This window comes from Pleuronectes platessa, chromosome 20 (assembly GCF_947347685.1).
Source record: "Pleuronectes platessa chromosome 20, fPlePla1.1, whole genome shotgun sequence".
Lineage (NCBI taxonomy): Eukaryota > Metazoa > Chordata > Actinopteri > Pleuronectiformes > Pleuronectidae > Pleuronectes > Pleuronectes platessa.
The window spans coordinates 9,486,227-9,507,415 of record NC_070645.1 but is presented as its reverse complement, the minus strand read 5'-3'; the positions used below and the strand labels follow the sequence as shown (position 1 = coordinate 9,507,415).

The following is a 21,189-nucleotide window of genomic DNA, read 5'->3' as shown; positions in this document are numbered from 1 at the left end:
TCTGTTTATGTAAGCCAAGTTCAAATATTTGAGGAGCACATGTGGGGATGAATGGTGGCACAGGATTTCATCATAAAGCTGTGAAGGGCGAGTCGGCGGGGGGTCATTTTAACAGTAGTGTCAACACCACGAGATCCCACCTCTCGTCGACTCAGCAAACAGTATATCGCAGAAAAGCTGAAAGGCGGTGACGGCTGCTTTCTGGAAAGGCGCAGCGGCTTTCTGAGAACGTCTTTGATGGTGCCAACAGGCCCCTTGACATCTTTCCTGATTCCGAGCGGTGTGTCCAGAGTAACCATGAGGGGAAAAAATAACAGAGGGAGACACGAGAGAGAAGGATCTGATGCAACCACAGTGCTCATTGGACAATAGCGACAGGGCTGCTGCTGCTGCTGCTGCACAAAGAGCAAAACAGCTGCGTCTCCATTCACTGGTTCATCTTGCCATTTCATTCCTGTGTCTACAGTGTCATTATGTAACCTCACAAGGAACGAATGAAGCTCCTTCCAACGTCTTTTCCATCCGTCTTGAAGAGGAATCGCCCACGACTGGTTCTGCAGATGTGATGGAGGATATCAGCAGATGCATCACCAAAACATAGTTCCTCCTTTCTTAATCGCTTCCTCTGATTTATCTCACGGTTTCCCATCTTTCCCTGAAAAGCTTGCCAGTTCCCACGCAGCTCGCCGTCTCTGATCGCACCTGTGGAAGTTTCCATGCTTCCTCTCGCTCAGTCTCCACATCAGGTGGGCTTGGCCGTCAGCTGGTGCTATGTGGGTTTCTGTTTACCCAGCCTGCCTGTCTGTCTGTGGACGTCCGGCGCAGCTCGTCACATCACTGTGCTTCAGTCCAGGAGGACAGAAAGAAACTGCAATGAATAAATAATGATCATGAACTTAAAGGGTCAGCGTGTAAGATTCAGTGACATCTAGTGGTGAATTTGCATGTTGCAAGCATTACACCCCTCACCTAACCCTCCCCTTCCAAACATGAAAGAGAACCTGTAGCCTTCAGTTGTCATAAAAACTCAAAAGGTGATTAGTTTGTCCAGTTTGGGCTACTGTAAAAAAAAAACATGGCAGCCTCCATAGAGAGGTCCTGCTCCCGAAGTACATAAAAAGTATTTAATATAAAAGGCTCACTCTAGGGAATAGAAAACAATTATTCGTACAATTTAGATGAAACACACAGTGAAAACATCACCAGGATTATTTTATATTTAATTTCTGCCAATAGTCCCCTTTCAACTAAATCTTACACACTGAGCCTTTAAGTATCTATTTGGCTTTTATAGCTATTTTATTATTGCTTTTAAAACATGATCATATTTTTAGGATTCTTGTAATCCCTATCTGAGATGTTTGACTTGCAGTAGTTTCACTTTTCCTTCACTTCTATCCATATCCTTTCAGTTCCATCCATCACTGCTCCCCTCTCAGTTGCATCGGCGAGTTAATTTCCATCCATCCATCAATCCACCTCCCTCTGCACTGCTCTGTGGGCGCACACGTCTGCTGGGGGTTTCCATGCCATTCCAAGACACACACCTGCACCAACCCCACCCATCCCCTGCTGACGTAGACACTCCCTGCAGGGACAAGAGCCAGAGAGAAGAACAGTGTTCACAGGAGAGGTAGTAAAAGGGAGAGAGAGAGAAGTGGTGGGAGTCGCTGGTGCCTCTAGTCGCAGCTCGTTTCTGTTTATTTGAATGGCAGCAATGGGACGGCGTACAGCTCAGTTAGTGGTCTGACCCGACGCCAGTCACCATCTCCAGTGTACACCAGGGGGAGTTTAAAGACGCTCTAAATGGGAGTACAAATAATCCACCGGGTTGGACTACGTGCTACAGTACAACAGGAGCTTTGATACAGAGGTGACTCAACTCTAACGCCACATCATCAAGGGTGTCAACCACGTGCTGGCATCTTCACACAGACTCAGGACCCCTGTGACACAAGCAGAGCTACAGACGAGGATTCGCTCCTTTATTTCCTCCCGTTCTATATGACTGCAATTCCCTGTTCACCTCCAAGTGGTCCAGAGCGCTGCTGCTGTTCTCTTGTCCAGATCCCTGATGTCTTCTCAAATCTAGAAATACTTATAATATACTTGTTTTAACATGTAGATCACAGCATGGTCAGGCCCCTGCTTACGTCACTGACCTGCTCCAGGGCGCTGATGAACTCTTGACTGTGCCTTCGAAGTGGCGGCCCAAATATTATACAAGATCCTCCATTTAGATTTACTTTCTGCATCGAAGCTTTAAAAAAACTGCCTAAAGCACATTTATGCACTCTGGCTTTAGTCATGTAAAGCAATTTGTGACTTTTGTCTCCATTACCATTAATATTCCACAGGTCACGTGAGCAGAGGTGAGGAAGGGACACGTTTCCCCCCGTCTACGACGTTCTATGATTTCTGCCTCACCTTCAAACATGACCATTTAGAAAGTGGAAACACTTTCTCCCTTAGACGTGTCCAGACGGTCTTCTAAGTACAAACAAATATAAACTAAGGCATTTGAAGCAGAGTGAATCCTTTAACCTCCGTCGCACGTTGTGCCAGAAAACCCTCCTGAAGGCCCTGCTCCTCCACAACCTGGTCTTTTTAAAAAACAAAGAAAAAGTTGCCTCTGCGTAGATCCAGGTGTAATTCGTTTTTAATAACATAATATTATGGTTGGCTCAGGCCCCCTGCGACCCTCGGGGGAGGCAGCATAGCTAGTAGATGGATGGACGAATGGTGCAAATTGCAAGTATTCTCATGTGGTTGCCGCTGCATTGTGCTGTACTGTGCTGTATAGCAAGTAGTTCACTTATTTAAATTCTGCAGATGTCACAATTGCAAATGTTCATACATTTTATTTTTGCAGGTGAATTAAGCCGATTGACAGCTCAAGTTCAGCAAGGGAGCATTTCTCCAAAATGTGTCATATTCAGATATTCAGTCGCAGAATGATCGACTCGCTAATGAAAGTCAGGACAGTGAGTGTTTGTCATAAATATGGACACTTGTCCTCTCGTGGTCTCTGCTCAGTGATCGAACCTGCCTGCGGCTCATAGAAACACTTGACCCGGTGTTTAGGGCTATTCAAATATTGTGTTCTGTGTCCTGCCAAGCAAGGTGTTTGAGGACTGTTTAATGACACAGTAACACTCTGACAGCATAATCCAATAATACATGATATTGACTCTGCAACAGAGAAAGAGATCCTTGCTGTGTTTCAGCTTCGTCCACTTGTTTTGAACCACCTGTTCGGCCAAATAGCGAAATGTCAGCAACGATCGTCTGAATGATACTTGACCATGTCCAGGTCCAACTGCAGGTTTACTGAGTCAGCTGGCTCAGTCACTTTCTTGCTGCAAATGTAGAGGAGGGGAAAAAAAGATGATGCTCAAATGTTGTGCATATTAACCTGTGTGGTAAAGAGTTGTAGTTTTCTGAAAATATAAGTAATTGGAAACATGTAGAAGCTCAGGGAGTCTGACTCCTTCATTGTGAATTTTGAGATTAATGTTGTTTAAGGAAATGCTGCCCTCTAGTGGGCATACACATACACACATGTTTATGTCTTCACGTCACAAGAACAATACATTTTTAAGAAGCATGGAGGGCGTGCATGTGCAAATCAGTGCATGTCAGTTTTGTCCTTGGCACTTTTAAACACTGTATGAATCTAAAGTACATGACCAATGGTCTCTCAGCATATGTCAATGATTTGCATTGGTTATTTTGAAAAACTCTGAAGTTTAATTCATTTTATTTTAATAAGAGATTTGACTGAAATAAACAAAGCAACTGTCAGAATAGATTCCATGTGGATAATAATTATAATCACCTCTTTATAAACTTAAGTTCCTTCCCTCACTTGTAGGCTCATACCTGACAAAATGTTTGGTAAGTGTATATTAGCTCTTAATCACCTAAATGTCTTTTATTATACGGTTTGGTTCATATTAGTCATATATCTGTGTCGTGTGTCACTCAAAGTCCATTTGTAGTGTAGTGTCGTGGTGTTACATCATCTGTCCTCCCTCAGTTTGCAGTCAGTGATTTGTGGAGATATAAGACGAACATCATCCACATGGAGTTTTGTTAAAAACATGGACGAATCTCTTTTTGTTTATAACCGGCGCTACAACTCCCTTTTGATTTGATTTACACTCATATAAATTTTCATGCATTCATGACTGTTCTCCATCAACATGACACCTGATTGAGATAAACCCTGCAGCTCAAGTGATGTCATTTCAGTTGCCATTTGCGAGGGTATGATTATTTTTCTTCTTTGTCCTGAGCTAACACTCGAGTATGAGCTTATGGTCCTTTTGACGAACACACTCGCATGCGGCTTTAACACGTGTGAGACATTTCTTTGACAGCTACACTAACCAGCCCCTCTGGACACTTCCAAACAAAGGCCAGTCTTTGTCGAGGGGTCTGGCATGGGTCTGTGTCTGAGCTCACATGAGGGGGGGGAGTTTAAAGGAAAAGACGAGCATATGTTAAATGTCGGCCGTGCAAACAAACTGCTGTAGATGCTGACTCGTTTTCAGAGTCTGGGAAATGTGATTAGCAGCCTAAAGATGTTTAGATATGGAATTGTTTTTATGTTTGATGTATTAAACACTGCCGAGTTGAGTCTGAAATCGACCCTATTGACAGAAAATACCAGAGTTTGTTTCGAAGCAGTTTATTCTCTAACAGATGTTACACATGGTGGCCTAAAAATAGGATTAGAAAAGCAGTGAGAAAAGCAGTTCCTACACATGTAGACATGTTTGATTCCTGCTGGGCGGACTGGGTCACAGACCTGGCTGCGGACTTCAGGTGTTTGCATGCCAAACGACAGTGAAATAACAAATGGTAAAGGCAAATAGATGAAGCTCTTAATAATTTTTTGAGCACACATAGAAACATTTAGCCCCTTTACGATAAATCATGTTTACCTTACATTAGTAGATAGCTTTCAGTTGTTTTCAATAAAGTATGAAATCTATTTGTACCGGTTTATATTTGTTTAATGTGGTGATCGCATGGCACACAGTCTAAAGTCTATGTATTCTCGTTTTGTCAGAGAGGAACAGCACTTTCAGGTAATAAACATGGAGGAGGGAGACAAGTCTCCTCAGCTTTTAAAACAAGAAGTGACCAAACTCACGAGCACACTCGTCATACTTCTACCAAAGCACTCCTTGTTTTCATGCTAACATGGCTCATTCACTCCAAACTTTGGTGTGATTATATTGCAGCAATCGCATAATGATAAATGAATAAAAGTGCATTTTGTGCAACCAGCAACAGAGGAAATAATACATCTATGATTTAATTATATATAAATGATGTGCAGATAATAATTTATCATATTCTTCTCTGTTTTTTAATTTTATTTGGGATAAATTTGTCTGGAAATGTATGCAACATTTCTTAATAATTTATTTTTCCTATACCTCCCACCCCCACATCAGTGCTGTCCCCAAACAAACACCACAACATCCCTCAGCTGAAGGAAGTGAGCCTCTTCTTCATGTACAGAAAGGCAACGTATGTGGCTCCGCCCAGGAGGCCTATCAGCAGAGTGGTACCCACAATTACCGGCGCGTTCTTCTTGGCCACCCGAAACGCCACCGGCAGGACTGCAGATATCAGGATGTTGTTGACGTGGCCCAAAACCCTCGTGAAGGCCGGCCGCTCTACCACACGCTCATAGTACGTCTCCAGGTTCACCCGGTTACCGTTGCCCCAGTAGCGACGGGACAGGCCGAGGAACTTGAGGCGGTGTAGGGTCACCGCCAGAGAGATGTCGGCCATGCTGAAGAAGTCCCCACACAGCCAGGACTGAGTTCCTTCCTCTACAGGGGAAACACGGCGGACAGAGGAATTGAGGATATGAATTGAACAGTCATATTAACACAATGATATTGATTGTTGCGTAAGATTAATGATGGTGCAACACGAGGATGTGTTTACCTGGTGTCTCTTCCTCCCTCCTCTGAAGCTCTGTCTCCACCTGGTCCATCACACCCTCCAGTTCATCCAGAAGCTTCTTCAGGTACTTCATGTTGTCGTGGTCAAACAACTTAGACTGTAGAAACATGATCACATATAAATACATCTGTTCACAGCACAATAATCTCTATTAAACAGCACAGGAGAAAACACGTCAAACTGCAGTACTCTCAGCTCACTCGTGGATCTGAACCACTGTTAGTACATAAATGTACCTCAGTGCTACTTGTACAATCAATATTCATGCTTAAATTTATATAATACATTAATTCATAATTTAAATGACAGAAGCAGAGTTAATGATAAGCCGGGTTTAATTTTCCATCATTAATCTTTCATTGGTATTTAGCTGCAGCCCTGTTTAGTTAAAAGTTGGAATAAAAAATATGATGGTTCAGTAAAACTAATGTTTTCCAATTACAGATAACAGCTGGAGAACAAGTCATGATGTAAACTTTTTTTTAGATTTTGCTAAGGTTAATCGTCGCGATACTCCCACACTGCAAATTATTTTGATGACTGATGAAAATAAGTTCACATAGTAGTTATTTTAGATTTTACAATATGTTTTGATGGTAATTATGTATTTCTATATTTTTTTTTACATTATAAGACAAATGCCATTTACCATGTTTGACTCCATTCACCTGTTTTTCGTGTGGCAGTCTAAGTCTTGAAGGGGGTTTGGACTTAGGTGTTATGTAACTATACAAATACATAAAACAAAGCCGACAGTTGTTCGTAATTGCCACTTTACTAATTAAATAACGTACTTTTATGCGCCTCTGTTTTGCAACATAAGCATCTTTCAGCTCTGGATTCTGCTCGGCCAGTTTTTTCAGCTCCGACTGTGTGTTTCCAATCTGTGCTGTCACACAAAAACAGAAAACCAGGTCAGACATGATGAGATGCACTTTGGTTTTATTACAACATTAAAGCTTGGAATCCTTAATATTTAGGCATAGAGTCAACACAATTTGACTGTTTGCCTAAAAATGTGTGGCTGTAGTTTTGTTAAACAGTCTCTAACACTAACTCCCTGACAACCAACACTGTGGATAAACATACATAACATCACCAGGTTGTCTGTCTTTGTGTCTTACTTCGGATGCGTGAGGCAGCATAGGCTGGTATGTGCGAGTCCACTGTGATCTCAGGGTGGAGGATGCAGCCGTGGGTGTAGGCATCCATCTGCAGTGAGTCCAGCAGCTCTCTGTAGTGCTGCACCCTGTGATAGTATGTTCTGCCCTCTTCAGGTACCAGCCTGGGTGTGCCCTCTGAGAAAATCCATGAAAAGGAAGGGGTGATGGTGTTAAAGTGTGAAACAAGCTTGCTAAGGGACCATTTAGAAAAGATCGAGGTGATGGAAAGGAAACTTGATGTTTTCACAGGTTACTGCATTATCTTAAAGGGTTCGATGCTTACCGTATTTCCTCCCCTGTGGGGTGAGGGGACCCTTAGAACAAAGCTATTGTGGATCAGTGTAAACCAAGAAAAAAGGAATCAATGAATGAAAACTATACAAAGACATGATGCAAAATTAAAAACAAATCAAAACAACAAAATTATATTTTGAAAACTTAAATTCAACAAAGACAAAGAAGGAAACACTGTATGAAAAGAAATAGAGAATGGAGTCCTTAGGTGCATTAAAACAGTCGCTTAGGGAGAGTGTGCAGCTGTGAACAGTTTTTATTTAATCTCACCATCATTGAAGTTCTGCTCCAGATAGTCCACGATCTGTGTCGGGTCACAGATGACGTTGTCGTCATGGACTAAGACTGGAACCTCCCCCGTTGGATTCAGACGCATGAACCAGGGCTCGTTGTGCTCGCTGAGCGGCAGACTCACGTCATACTCCTGACAGTGCAAACCTTTCTCTGCTATGGCCAGACGCACCTGAAAAACAACATCTCTGTATGACTGCGGTGGAGGTTTAAATATCTCATTGAAACTATAATCACTAGATCCAGGTTTCTGTTTGCATCAGAAACCTTACTCTGAAAAACCATCAAAAAAGTTGAAATAGAAAGGGATCTGGAAAGTAACAACAAACACAACCATCACATGTGCAACACAGTGGCCCGGATATATTCAAATATAAAGTCTACAGATATAGATTTAAAGTTCCTTATTCTACTGTGTCAGTCCAGTAACTTTGTAACCTTGTTTTTAGAGGTAATATATAAATAAAGGTTATCATTATCAGCACAATTATATACTACAGTCCTGATTATGCTTAGTGGGTCTTCTCTCCCACTAAACTGATACTGAAATGTTCCCTTCTAGTTGGAACATCTGGGTATGGAAGGTAAACACTGGCTGTTATTCCCTCGATGAACAGTGTTGTAACAGTGTGTTGTAGGTCAGTATTATTATTATTATATCATTATTATGAATCATCAGGTACAGATGATGTGTGTGTTACGTGAATCTAAAAATGTAATCCACACCATCCCATCCATTTTCTCAGAGTAGGAGCTGTCCACCGAGTTGTGGTGCTGAACCACTCACCTTTTGAGAATTAAAAGACTGAGTCCAGTGATAAAGCGTCAACTTGGACTCGTGTTGCTTCTCGGACGTTTCTCCTCCCTGCTGCTGAACAGCATCTTGTCCCGACTCTGCTTCTATCAGAGCTGTTTTCTCATCCTGGGCTACAGAGCCGCTTTCAGACGCCATTTTATTTGTTAGTATCATATTAGGGGACGAGTGAGGACGGAGCAGCAGGTCACGGTGAACTGATGGCTCCCCCTACAGACTCGGAGTGTAAAGTGAATCTGATGTCTGCAATCTGACGTTTTTATTAAGAACAAACTATTGAGAAAGACAAATTCTTTCATTTACAGTATATTGTCAAAATGAAAGTATTTCAGTGTGTATATTGTTGAGATAAGTATAAACGTTCACCCTCTGTTGATAATTTTCTTATCTCTATTATGTCCTTCCTTTTCTTTTCCTTCTTTGTCTTTGTTGATGTCTAATAGTGCTACTGTAAAATAAGATGATCAGTAATACATCAAATATTTTATACCCATAGTTCAATCAAATTAAAATTAGCTTCAGTAACTAACCATAACTACATAGTATATGTGTTGTTGAGTATGTTGCCTAGAATAAAAGTTTTTAAATTAATATAATCTATGATCATACGATTAATATAATTGATTTAATGTAAGAAACAAACACAACAAATATTGTAGACAATTATCACAACTTTACAATGAAGAAAAATCCCTCCTTGGTTAAGCAATACATGTATTTGTACAGCAGAGGTCGCTCTGGGGTGTTTATTTAAGTTGTAGGCTTCTGTTGGTGAAGGTTACAACTAGTTTATAGTTTAAGTACAGCACATAGTACACATAGTTTACAGTGATTTTATGATGTACCTGATGCAAAGCCCAGAATAAGCTATTCAATTACACCAGAAATGTGACAGATATCTCACTGGGTATAAATAATACCGTGTGTTGTTTGTATGTACTGTATCTCTGAAACTTAATAGAGTTATATACAGTATCAAAGTATAGACTACTGAAATAAAAAGATATTAAAAAGCTTTAAAATCACCATTGATAATTACAAACACTCTGTGTTTATATATGTGTGTGTTATTTTATTTAGGGGGTAGTGAGGGAGGGAGAGAGAGAGAGAGAGAGAGAGAGAGAGAGAGAGAGAGAGAGAGAGAGAGAGAGAGAGGGGGGGGAGGTTAGAGGGAGTGAGAGGGAGGTAGGGTGGGAGAGAGAGAGAGAGAGAGAGAGAGAGAGAGAGAGAGAGAGAGAGAGAGAGAGAGAGAGGGGGGGAGGTTAGAGGGAGTGAGAGGGAAGTAGGGTGGGAGAGGGTGGCAGAGAGGGGGAGAGGAAGGTAGGGGGAGAGAGAGGGAGGGCAGGGGTGGGAGAGGGAAGGTGTGGGGTGGTAGAGAGAGAGGTAGGGTGAGCGAGGGAGATACATAGGGTGGGAGAGAGAGACCGAGAGGTAGAGAGAGAGAGGTAGGGGGGAGAGAAGTAGATAGAGAGATATATAGGGGTAGGGTGGGAGAGGGGGAGAGAGGTAGAGAGAGAGGTAAAGAGAGGAAGAAATAAATAGAGGGAGAGTGAGAGAGAGAGATGATGGGAGAGGTAGAGCGAGAGCGAGGGTGGGAGGTCCCGGTGTTGTGACGTTGTCATTGGCTCGGTGTGTCTCTCCAGCTCGGACTCGCCTCTCTCTCTCTCCCTCTGTGATCAGTGGGTGAGAGGGGGGAGACGAGCAGCACACAGCGGACTACCTCCGGTGCGCCTCCGGTAAACGACGCCCACCATTCACACCTCCACACATGCCTTCGCCAACATGTCAGCCTCCGTGTCCTCACCCTCCTGTTGTTCACGATCCTTCTCTTTATCCCTCTAGTCATCATCGGCTCGTCGGCTCGTCCTGTGTTCACACCGCCGGTCCTGGAGCCCCTCGCCTCGGTCCTGGAGACGCCTGAGTCCGCAGCATCGGCTTCTATCTGCAGCCTTGTTATCTGAATGACGGGCGGAAGGTTTGACTTCGACGACGGCGGCACTTACTGCGGGGGGTGGGAGGATGGCAAAGCCCATGGACACGGCATCTGCACCGGACCCAAGGGCCAGGGCGAGTACGCCGGCTCCTGGTCGCACGGCTTCGAGATAGTCGGGGTGTACACCTGGCCCAGCGGGAACACCTACAGGGGCTACTGGTCCCAGGGGAAGCGGCATGGGCTCGGGGTGGAGAACAAGGGGAAGTGGGTGTACCGCGGGGAGTGGAGTCACGGGTTTAAGGGTCGCTACGGGATCCGGCAGAGCCATAACACACCTGCCCGCTACGACGGCACCTGGAGCAACGGGCTGCAGGATGGATACGGGATCGAAACTTATGGGGATGGAGGTAAGAAGACCCTCTTATAGATGAGTGTGTGTGTAGCTTTAACTGCTGTGGCTGGTGATGGTGTGTGCGTCTGTGTGTGATGCAGCCTGGGAGTGAGGAGGATGCTCAGACTCCAACAAACACATCAGCGCATGAATCTCCATCTGATGTGATGCGAGTTGATGCTGAGATTGCGCACTGCGGTCAAGATCCATCATGCACCTCAAAATACAACAATAATTTATAACCCCACTGGGGAGAACTGGTCTGGTACCACGGCCCCTCTCTTATTCCATCATCCTTTGGCAGCAACCAGTTGCTCCTGTCATGACCAGTGGCCAGCACTATGCCTCGAAGGAGTTTCACAGCGTTTTTCACATCTGAACCTTCACCTGTTATGAAGAGTAACAGGTGAAGTTTCAGATTCAGTGTCTCTTTCCCATTAGAAGCAAATGGTTTTCTCCAGAAAGTACAACTGTTGGGGCCAATTCAGCCTTTCTGCAACTGTCAGGACTCCAATACTTGTTTGGATGCACCTTCTCGACACAAGGGGACATATCAATCCAGATGGAGGCAACAATAAGTGTTAAAATAACTCAAGTTCAAACTCTAGATCAACAATGTGTCGAGTGAGAATCTTTCTATTTAGCCTTGTTGAGTCATGCACCGGACACACTCTTGGACTAGCTATAAACGAGGGGTCAGCGAAAGGCTAATCCCAAAGCCTTGTCCCCACTCGTTGACGCTAGTGTGCTCAGAGATTGGGTTTTGTCTTGAGTCCCGAGTCTGAGCAAGAGAAGATACTAAGCGTGTGTTCCATGGTGTCGTTGCATCATCTCCATTAACCGACGCCTTATGGTGCAGAAGTAATGACGTCTATCGACAATTATTCCCTATCCAACATAATTACAATTCAGGCACCTCATCATCCGTTAAGCCACGAAGAGTCACCCACTGGACAATCTTTTTCAATGGGTCAGTGAAAGACCCAATCACAGACCTTTGACCTCACTCATTGACGTAAGTGTGTTCATTGATTGGGTTTTGTCCTAAGACCCGATTCTGATCAAGTAGACAAGATGCCAAGTGGCCTAAAAACACACAATCTCCATAGAGCTGCAGTATATTACGTGGTGCCGTTGCATGTGTAATTCACTCGCATCATCCGCACTAACAGACGCCTTATGGTGCAGAGTAAATGCCTCACATATGATGGTGGCAGAGGACCGGGCTTGGGAAATCAGCTGATCCCAAAGGATCTACAGAACATCTGGCCGTCTGACCCGGCAGCATCCTGATAACTTGATCTGCAGGGTCACAGAATTGAACCGCAGCGCAGAGCCAGCCTGTTAATCTCACACTGTTTATCCATCTAAATGCCTGCCCGGGCTGGTATATCGTTTCACGCCAGAATCTCAGCATAATGGTATTCTTCGCCGTGCTGGTCAATGAGATGAGAGGGCTCGATTAAAACGCCTTCCTTCTTATTAGGATCAGCATTGTAATATGACGCTCTGAAGGAGCTACAGTAGGGCAACACACGCTCATTGGGCTCAGCAGCACCAAATGGGATTAATGAAGTATTTCTCTCATTATGTGACTCATAGCAATTCCCTGTCGTCAGAGGCGAACGGATGGTGGTGAATGTGCCTACTGTCAGTGGGGGAGTTAGTGGCCGCCTGAAAATAGGCCCCTAGCTGAGTGATTCACATTCATCCCAAGTGATCCTCAGTACCAGTTCCTTAATCAAATCTCTGGGATTGAGTTAGTTATGCTCACGGCTCCGGATCTGAGGGGAAGGAGAGAAAACATTTCATTAGTTGACATAATCTGCTCCCTTACAGCAAGGCTGCTGTGCTCCCTTATGTATTAGCTGATACAGAGAATATCAGGCCGACCAATTGCACAACAGGAATCAGACAAATCGTTCTCACTTCAACCGAGATGGAAATTAAACCCTGATATGACTCTAAAGCTTTTGAGGACAGGTTAAGCCTGTGTGCATCATCTACTATGATTTGTATTTTTTCGTCTTCTCTGAGAGTTTGTAGAAATCCCAGACTACAGACATGTTCTATGCTTATACAGAATTTCATTTAGATAAAAGACACTTCCTTGGAATAAGTCCCAGTAAGACAGACAGTAACCACAAGCAGGACTTTGAAACCACTTTGTCCTTGAAGTTCATTCTGTAACTTTGAATTTGGAACAACAACCATTTTTCCGAGACTGCACTGTAACTGTAGACCTAGTGGATCAAAGTCTTGTCACCTAATCTGCACCTTCTTCTCACCTTTGTCATGTTCAGATACATTGCATATTTTCAAACAGTTTTCAATTTTTATACATCAGACTGTGTGACAGTGGTTATAACGCTCCAGTTCCTCCAAGGGGTCACAAGATTAATCGGAGGGGTCACAAGAGGATTATTATTACTTATACTACTGTACTTTGCTTGATTTATTTGCAAAAACCTGGATAATATCATCTCTCCTGGCCCGAATGGAGCTACTCAGAACTCATTGACATATGCAACATGTCACAAGTGGACAGTTCTTCTTTTAAAGGGTCCATGCACTAAAAATGTTTGGAACTACCACTTCAGAAATGTACAGTAATTCACTAGCACCCGCTGACCCATATCACCTGTTCCCTCAGGTACCTATCAAGGCCAGTGGATGGGCGGTATGCGGCATGGCTATGGCGTACGTCAGAGTGTTCCCTATGGCATGGCCACCGTTATCAAATCACCTCTCCGTACGTCCCTGGCCTCCCTGCGCTCCGAGCAGAGTAACGGAACGGTGCTCCAGGACCTCTCCATCACCACAGACACGCCGACAGGCAGTCGCGGCGGCTTCGTCCTCAACTTCCACTCAGACAGCGAGGTCGTCACCGGCAAGAAGAAGGGCCTGTTCCGCCGGGGCTCACTCTTCGGCAGCCTCAGGCAGCTGCGCAAGTCGGACTCTCGGACGTCCATCTCCAGCAAGCGCAGCTCCGCGAGAAGCGACGCCACCATGAGCCGCATCAGCTCCAGCGACGCCAACTCTACCATATCCATCGGTGACGGCGAGCTGCCTGACGAGGACCTACCTCTGGAGGACCATGTGGACGCCACCACGACCGAGACCTACATGGGAGAATGGAAGAATGACAAACGCAATGGATTTGGTGTTTCGGAGCGATCCAATGGGATGAAGTACGAGGGAGAATGGCTCAACAACAAGCGCCACGGTTACGGGTGCACGGTTTTCCCGGACAGCACCAAAGAAGAAGGGAAGTACAAAAATAATGTGCTGGTGCGTGGAATACGGAAGCAGTTAATTCCTCTTAAAAACCCCAAAACCAAAGAGAAGGTGGATCGGGCAGTGGAGGGGGCACAGAGGGCTGCAGCCATCGCCAGGAGTAAAGTGGAAATAGCAGCCTCCAGGTATAGTGCCTATGTGTGTTCATTCATGCTTCTGTGTGCATATGGGTGTGTATTGTGTCAACACGACAAAAAGACAAGCCGGATATCCTCAGGCATTTATTGTCTCTGTCAAAGAGTCCGAGCAGTGGCCTGTTTGACAAATATCTCCTGGTCTGATTGTGAGTGGAGTCACATCACGACAGCTCCGACCTTTATTCATCACCGACAGTCAAGGCTTTTGTGTAGCCGCTGTGATCATCCCGGGGAAAAGGTTCTGTTTCTATTTTCTATTCCCTGCTCATATCTTTCATTCCGAAAGGAGAGGGGTCAGGCATCTTGTGTGTGTGCGTGTGTGTGTGTGTGTGTGTGTGTGAGAGAAAGAGATTTGTGTGTCCGAGAGTTCATATCCGTGAGCCGTATTGCCATACCCCCGCTCGGGCCAAGTGAGTCTCGTGTGCCCAATAACGATACCTGCTCCCCCTGCCAAGCATTGCTCTGATGTGGCATCTGCTCTTTAACAGGTGGATGAGACGTGACCTTTTCATTTAAAGCCGTCCCCCCTACTGGGACACAGTTCAGGGTACGCAGCATCGCTTTGACATCCTCTGGTTTCAGTGCATCAGGGAATTATTAAGCTGAAGACTGTCAGGGTGTGTACAAGCTGTGAAAAGGTCTCTCTGCAGTCACACGCTCCTCTTTTCCGATTGCACACGAATTTGCATGTATGAAAACAAGAAATCATAAAACTCAAACGTACGGATTGTGTTTCGACACAGCACAAAGAAGCGTAGCTACAGGGCTCTGAAGGTATCATTGAATCATTGGATCATTTCAGCCTATAATGCTTCATGTAATTAAACCGGCCTTAGTATCTGGAGCCATGCTAGCAGCTCAGTGAGGGTGTACTCATACACAGCAGGGCTTTGAGCTAAATGCTAACATCAGAATGTAAACACCTTGACAGAAATATACTGCTAACATGCCGATGGCTAACTGATACGGTACAACTTTTACCGCATTCACCATTCTAGTTTTATGTGCTAGCATGATGCTAACACGAGCTGATGATTGGCCATCAAACCGTCAGAGAAACTGAAATGTTGACTTGATGATGGCACGAAATGAAAGTTATGGCAATTCGACCTTTTGCATTCGTTCTGGGTATCATTACAGTCCATCCTATAGCTGTTGTAACGTTTCACTCAAATCCCAAATTGTTAAGGAAATATCAGTGGAATTAAATGTTTCAGGGTTTGTTTGCGCTGCTGTTCGGACTAGAGCCCTGCCTATGAATCAGTATGACAATAATATCAGCCGATATGAGCCTTTCACTGAAATGTCGATATGAAAAGTTATTAAAAACAATGTGAATATTTTTAGTTTCTGAATCCAAGATCTATATTTTTTTTTTATTTGTGTTTTATTTTTATTTATAGTTATCTATCAAATTATTTTTATTTTATTATTATATTTTAATCGGTGTCATTCCAGCATTTTGTTGGCTGATCAGCAATCTACATAAAATAATATTATACACTGTAGATAAACAGAACACTGGAGCCATTGAATAAGCGTATTTAGATATAGCCTGGGCATATCAGAGCAATACAGTAATAGATGCTGCAGACATTATAGATAGCTGGGCTTTATTCTCATATCCCCACAATCTTTTGTGGAGGATATAAGATGCAGATTACATGAGAAAGGATTGAACATGCTTAATATTAGAACGGCTGTTTGTTCCCCAGATAAGACCCATGATATTATGAGTCCGTTGTCTGAGTCAGCGAGGGTCGGACTGCGATGTCGAGATAAACCTACCAGGAAAAGAGAAATGGATAATACGGTGAAAGAAAGAGCCCCCTGATCTCCTCGGATTGTGCATCAGTGCAACAACTTACAACAGAAGTAAACACATGACCTAATGCATGGCGCTACGGCAGCAACAGAGCAAACATTCACGCTGATACAAAGTGTTTATGGCAGCAAGCAAGCTCCCCTGTACTGGAGTTAGTGATCAAATTACTGGCTGGTTTGTGCTGCTCCATCATGTGCTGCTGGAAAATCATCTCTTGCGCTCTGCTGATTGAATTCAGCAATTTTTTTTCCCCCTCTGTCAAGTGTGTTTGTGTTAGAAACAGGCAGACGGTGACGGTTGTAAGCGTGTTATGTAAGTCTCATTATACAGTGCATGGCGAAAGATGCACTCCTATCGATCCAGCTCTCGTCACGTGACTCCCTGTCTTTGGATGTGGAGCGTTCGGCAGCAGATCTGCAGGGAGTGAGGGGAGGGAGGCAGAGCAACGGCAGAGAAGACAGAGAGAGCAAAAGGAAAAATGGATTGAAGCGAGAGAGCGAGGGGATGAATGTTGAGTGAATAATTTGGGAGATGCAGCGAATTCGCTGAGCAAGAGCATTCTGGGAAGTCTTGAGTGTGCGGATGTGAAGAAATGGAAGAAATGAAACAGAGAGCTTGGGACACACCTACCCCTCCATTGTGAATTAGTGTACAGAGGAGCTATCCCATCAGCCTCTGGGGCAAAGCTGATGACCTCATGCTTGTGGTCCAGCCAATCTATGGCGTTCTCCTGTGATGCGGTGGAGTGGAGAGGTCCCTCATTCAGTTATTTCGCCCCTCTTATCGGAAAGTACGCTCTCCTCTGTGTTTGTGTGTGTGTGTGGTTGTGGTTGTGGTTGAGGCCTGTGAACGGAGATAAGTGACTGTTAGCACCATTGAAATCTTTACTACATCATGATGCTTCTCACATTAAGCCTCTTTGTCAGGGATCAGCAGTTTATGTGTTCGGGAGACTCAGCGATGAACCGTAATGAACGCTGTGATACCTAAACTTGCCTGCACCCTCTGTGCTATTTCATAAAAACCAAAGCATAAAAAATGATTGTGTCAACATTAACCTTGAAAATCTACAAAGCACACTTGCATATTAGTTTCAACAGCCCATCTCTGGTGGACTGTGTGTTGTTATTCAAATTATTTATTCTTAAACCTGACCTTTATTCTCTTATGTTAAGTTGAAACAAAAAATTCCTTCCGGGGAAATGGAGAAAGCATGTTTTTCCTATTTAATAGCTCTGTGCTTAGTGAAAAACAAAATATTGAGGTTCTCTAGGAGCAGAACATTTATTCATGAGAGGCTTATTACATCTGCAGCAATCAGCCAAATGATACTCAGCAATGTGCCAAGGGTTTTATCAGTACCTCTTGAACACCTGAACTTAGGTTGACGTGTGCATGATATGGACAAGCTGCAGTTTTATTTATTTTTTAAACTGTTTGGATGAGACATTCTTCAGGTTGTATGACGTGTGAAATTTCAGGATTATGATTTTTACTGCAGCATCTATTCTTTCACACTATAAGCACAGCCATCAGGGGCAAATTGGATTCAGTTTCTTGCCCAAGGACACGTTGGGGCCGGGGTATGAAAGCATCGACCTTCTGGTGAGCAGATGTCCAGACAAAAAGCAATGCACACAAAAATTTACAACACAGTAAACCAGAGTTCACTGTTACGCCTGTTACTGGTGTTAATGTTGATTACATTTATTTAAAGTCAAGAATGATATATGGAATATTTATATTAAGGATCACAGAGTTCATTTTTATATAATCTGTGAGTGCAAGGAAGGACACGTTTGGGTGTGAGAGCCAGTCGGAGAATTTTTCAGCATCATCAGATTTGTTTTTTCCGAATATCTGCTTACCATGTTGTTTCTGCCGCGGTTTAAATTAGTTTTCATCTATTTGGCTTCAGTTACAGAATATCTAAAAAAAAAAAAATTATGACTGTTGCACTACTTCCGCAGCACATGAAGCTATTTTCCTTAATTCTGTAAGAAGCTGGCCACTCTACATGTTGGCAGAAAAGCAGGTAGACATATTTGCACTGTCTCTCTGTCTCTCTCACACACATACACACACATGTATTTGCTTTATCAGACCCCCCCTCACAGGAACGCTTCACACACATACACTGACATGCGAACACTCTCTTGGACAAACACATACAGTCAGAGTGCATGTGCGCTGCTCTGCAAGTGTGTGTCAGTGAGTACTGACTAAATAAGGCAAGGCATCAGTTGGCTTATCAGCACCAGCCAGGAATATATACCCGTCCCGCCACTGATATAGCAGCCCGCCATCTCACTCACACTCTCATCTCTCCCAAACGAGTGTGTGTGTGTGTGTGTGTGTGTGTGTGTGTGTGTGTGTGTGTGTGTGTGTATCCATATATATGGGAGGAAAAGATTTAAAAAGAATGGATGTGAGAGATGGAGCAAGGTTGCTATCATTTGGCAAGAGAACAGAGAAAGCGTGTAGTATGTGTTTGTGTGTGTGTGTCTGTGTGTGTGTGTTTGTTTATAACCTGCTGTGTGATGACCTCAGCCACTCAACACCTGCTCTTTTTGGAGCGCCGTACGGATCAGCCTGTGTTTCACCATGTGAACACAATAAGCAAAATACTCGGGACATAGTTTCCCCCGATAGCAGTGACTTCTGCCCGAAACCGGCCGCAGGAAACCGGAATCGGATTATTTGGTTTAATGTGTGTAGATGCGTGTGTTTTTGATCTCGCCGCCGGTGCCAGCCCTCATCGAGGTTTATGAAGTGGCGCCACACACCTTTCTCAAGTGTGTCAAATTTGTCTCTTTATGAAGTGACAAAATGTACAGTAGCAATGAGGCACGAAGCGTACACCGACTGTGACTGCGTGGCGAGGACTGCCAGCCGCCTGAATCACGACTCAGAGTAAAGCGAGCCCTGTAGATTCATCCCAGAGGTGGCTCCTATTTACAGCAACATGATGGAGGTCATCATTTACTGCCGACCCGATCAAATGCTCTTACATAGAATAATAATGACTTGAGTTATATCCAGCCGATACGTATGAAAGGTGGCACATGCGTGATGAGTTAGTCGAATGGTTTGTGAATGACCCACATTGGAATCACATGACAGTGTGTAATGTAATCTTGTTGTGTGTATCAAATTATCATTACATGTTGTCATAACAGCCGGAAAGACGTCAATAGATGAAACCATGGATGAAGTTTGAGTAGCGATACACAAGAAGGCTCGGCCAGTCTTTAATGAGCTGTAAAGTTTCGACTGATGGGTTATGTTTAAAATCATTATCTCATTATGCAAAGATTTATTATTGAATATATATATATATCTTGACAAATGAAGGCAAATTGTTTTATTAAAAAAATGTGCTTGGAGTATGTTTGGGAATGAAACTACATATAACTTTTAATATTTTTTATCTCACACCTTCAAGAGTTGTTCACTTTAATACAGTCCACCAGAATCAAACTTCTCAACAGCTTTAAACAGGTTTAGCCTTTAGCCACTATATCTGACTGCACTGCATCGACAGGAGTGGCCATAGGTTTGAATTTGATGCTGTGGTTTGAAATTTTCCAGAATTGGCACATATCTGAAATATGTACGGGAAAAAAGAAAGTTTAAATATCCAATAAATAATTTAAATATGTTTTCAATATAATATTTTATAAACTCTTAAAACTGGTAATTGAGAAGGCCCTAATGGAGTTCCACAGAATATTACCACTTTCTTAATGATTGTATGCGACCAGAGTAGGGATTGGACCTTTTTGAAGCTATGTTGACATTCCGAAGCGATTTAGGGGCAAGGTGCAAGACTCTTATTTTGAAACATGAGACAGGAAGGACTAAAACTTGCGAGTGATCATATGATCATATTATCTTAAATTGTGCATTAATGAGCTAAAGCTCGCAAAATTGTCGTAAAAGTACGATAATGATTGTACATCTGGCAACCGGTATATGTTAACTGTGAGTCTGTTAGCATACTGACATTAGCAATTAGCTCAAAGAACCAATTAAGTGCAGCCACGCTGAGCCGCTAACACGACCGTGCTGTGTGGACAGCAGTGGCCAGAGGTTTGGGTTTCACCAACATTACACCCTGGTACTGAGGCGTGAAATTTCTCAATGGCACATGCTGTATTCATGTAGCTTCTCCAGAAAGACAGGGATGAGTCAGCCAGGCAGAGAGGGGGGAGTCATGTGAAGTCCAAGGCCGTCATAAAGAGTTTAAGTCATGTAGTGGTTCACCTGCAATCATTAAAAATTCAAAACTGCTCCTTCTACAGCTGCTTTCACCCACTCCTCCATTTCCTCCACAGCCTCACCTCAGCCATGTTTGTGAAGAATGGCCTCCAACACAGAAAATAATTCATGCACTGCTTCTTTCTTTTGTATTTTCACGTCTCTTACTTATAATTGTGAATGTAAGAGAGGTCAACAGAGGTCGGCCTCAGTGGAGCGGCTTAAATATTGTATTATACACACTGTTATTTTAGATGTAGAGAAAGAACACATGCAAGTGAACAGTGTTGCTGCTCAGTGAGCGAGTAATCTATCCCAAGATTCCCCTGCGTGTGTGTGAGTGTGTGTGTGAGTGTGTGTCTCCTGAGAATTTCCCTGTGACGTGTCGAGTTGTTACATAAAAATCCCAAATGTCAGCCTGCAGCAGTGTGTAATCACCTGCACCTGCTCCACCGCCGTTTACATCATTCTAATATTGAAATGTGTGTACTTCAATACTCAAACACATGTTGGGATGTTACTCTGTTAAAGGTGACACAGTCTTTTCAGTGTTGTAACGTCCATGTCGTGCTCTGTGCATTGATTTACAGCCCATAATGCACTGCCTGACCTGCTCTGGAGGTGTCATCACTGACAGGAAATAAACCTGTTAAGTCCTCAATGTAGTGTCCACAGTATTTAGACTGGGGCTGTATCAGCGGCTATAAATATGCACTGAGGAGGCAGAGGGAACTTTTACCAATAAAATCAACCTCTTTTGTATTTTAGTGTCCTTTATATGAGTTATTTGCAATTT

At 43.6% G+C, this 21,189-nt stretch overlaps 2 protein-coding genes and 1 long non-coding RNA gene across 3 annotated transcripts in view; 2 read left to right on the top strand and 1 right to left on the bottom strand.

Annotated features, from left to right (window-relative positions):
• LOC128425786 (uncharacterized) overlaps positions 1 to 5,627 on the top strand; it is a 35,750-nt gene extending 30,123 nt beyond the window's left edge. The window contains exon 3 of the long non-coding RNA XR_008333175.1: positions 5,469 to 5,627. This is a non-coding gene — a long non-coding RNA (uncharacterized LOC128425786). The remainder of the gene's footprint in view (positions 1 to 5,468) is intronic.
• Positions 4,730 to 8,688, bottom strand: gdap1 (ganglioside induced differentiation associated protein 1). The gene is made up of 6 exons (XM_053412570.1): positions 8,524 to 8,688; positions 7,716 to 7,908; positions 7,113 to 7,286; positions 6,783 to 6,877; positions 5,971 to 6,085; positions 4,730 to 5,852 (listed from the first exon to the last, which is right to left on the bottom strand). The coding sequence occupies exons 1-6, from the start codon at positions 8,686 to 8,688 to the stop codon at positions 5,500 to 5,502; spliced, it is 1,095 nt and encodes a 364-aa protein (XP_053268545.1). The 3' UTR covers positions 4,730 to 5,499.
• Positions 8,689 to 10,099: 1,411 nt separating this feature from the next.
• Positions 10,100 to 21,189, top strand: part of jph1a (junctophilin 1a) — a 30,662-nt gene continuing 19,572 nt past the window's right edge. Inside the window, exons 1-3 of the mRNA XM_053412944.1 lie at positions 10,100 to 10,286; positions 10,393 to 10,890; positions 13,528 to 14,296. Coding sequence (XP_053268919.1) covers positions 10,512 to 10,890; positions 13,528 to 14,296 — 1,148 coding nt within the window. The 5' untranslated portion in view covers positions 10,100 to 10,286; positions 10,393 to 10,511. The remainder of the gene's footprint in view (positions 10,287 to 10,392; positions 10,891 to 13,527; positions 14,297 to 21,189) is intronic.

Bases quoted from the DNA above. Each gene is read 5' to 3' on its own strand.
- gdap1 (XM_053412570.1), bottom strand. From the start codon at position 8,688: ATGGCGTCTGAAAGCGGCTCTGTAGCCCAGGATGAGAAAACAGCTCTG. The intron at 6,878-7,112 runs GTAAGACACAAA...TTTGTGTGACAG, and splicing joins TGCTGCCTCACGCATCCGAA to CACAGATTGGAAACACACAG. The intron at 6,086-6,782 runs GTACGTTATTTA...ATGTTTCTACAG, and splicing joins CAAAACAGAGGCGCATAAAA to TCTAAGTTGTTTGACCACGA.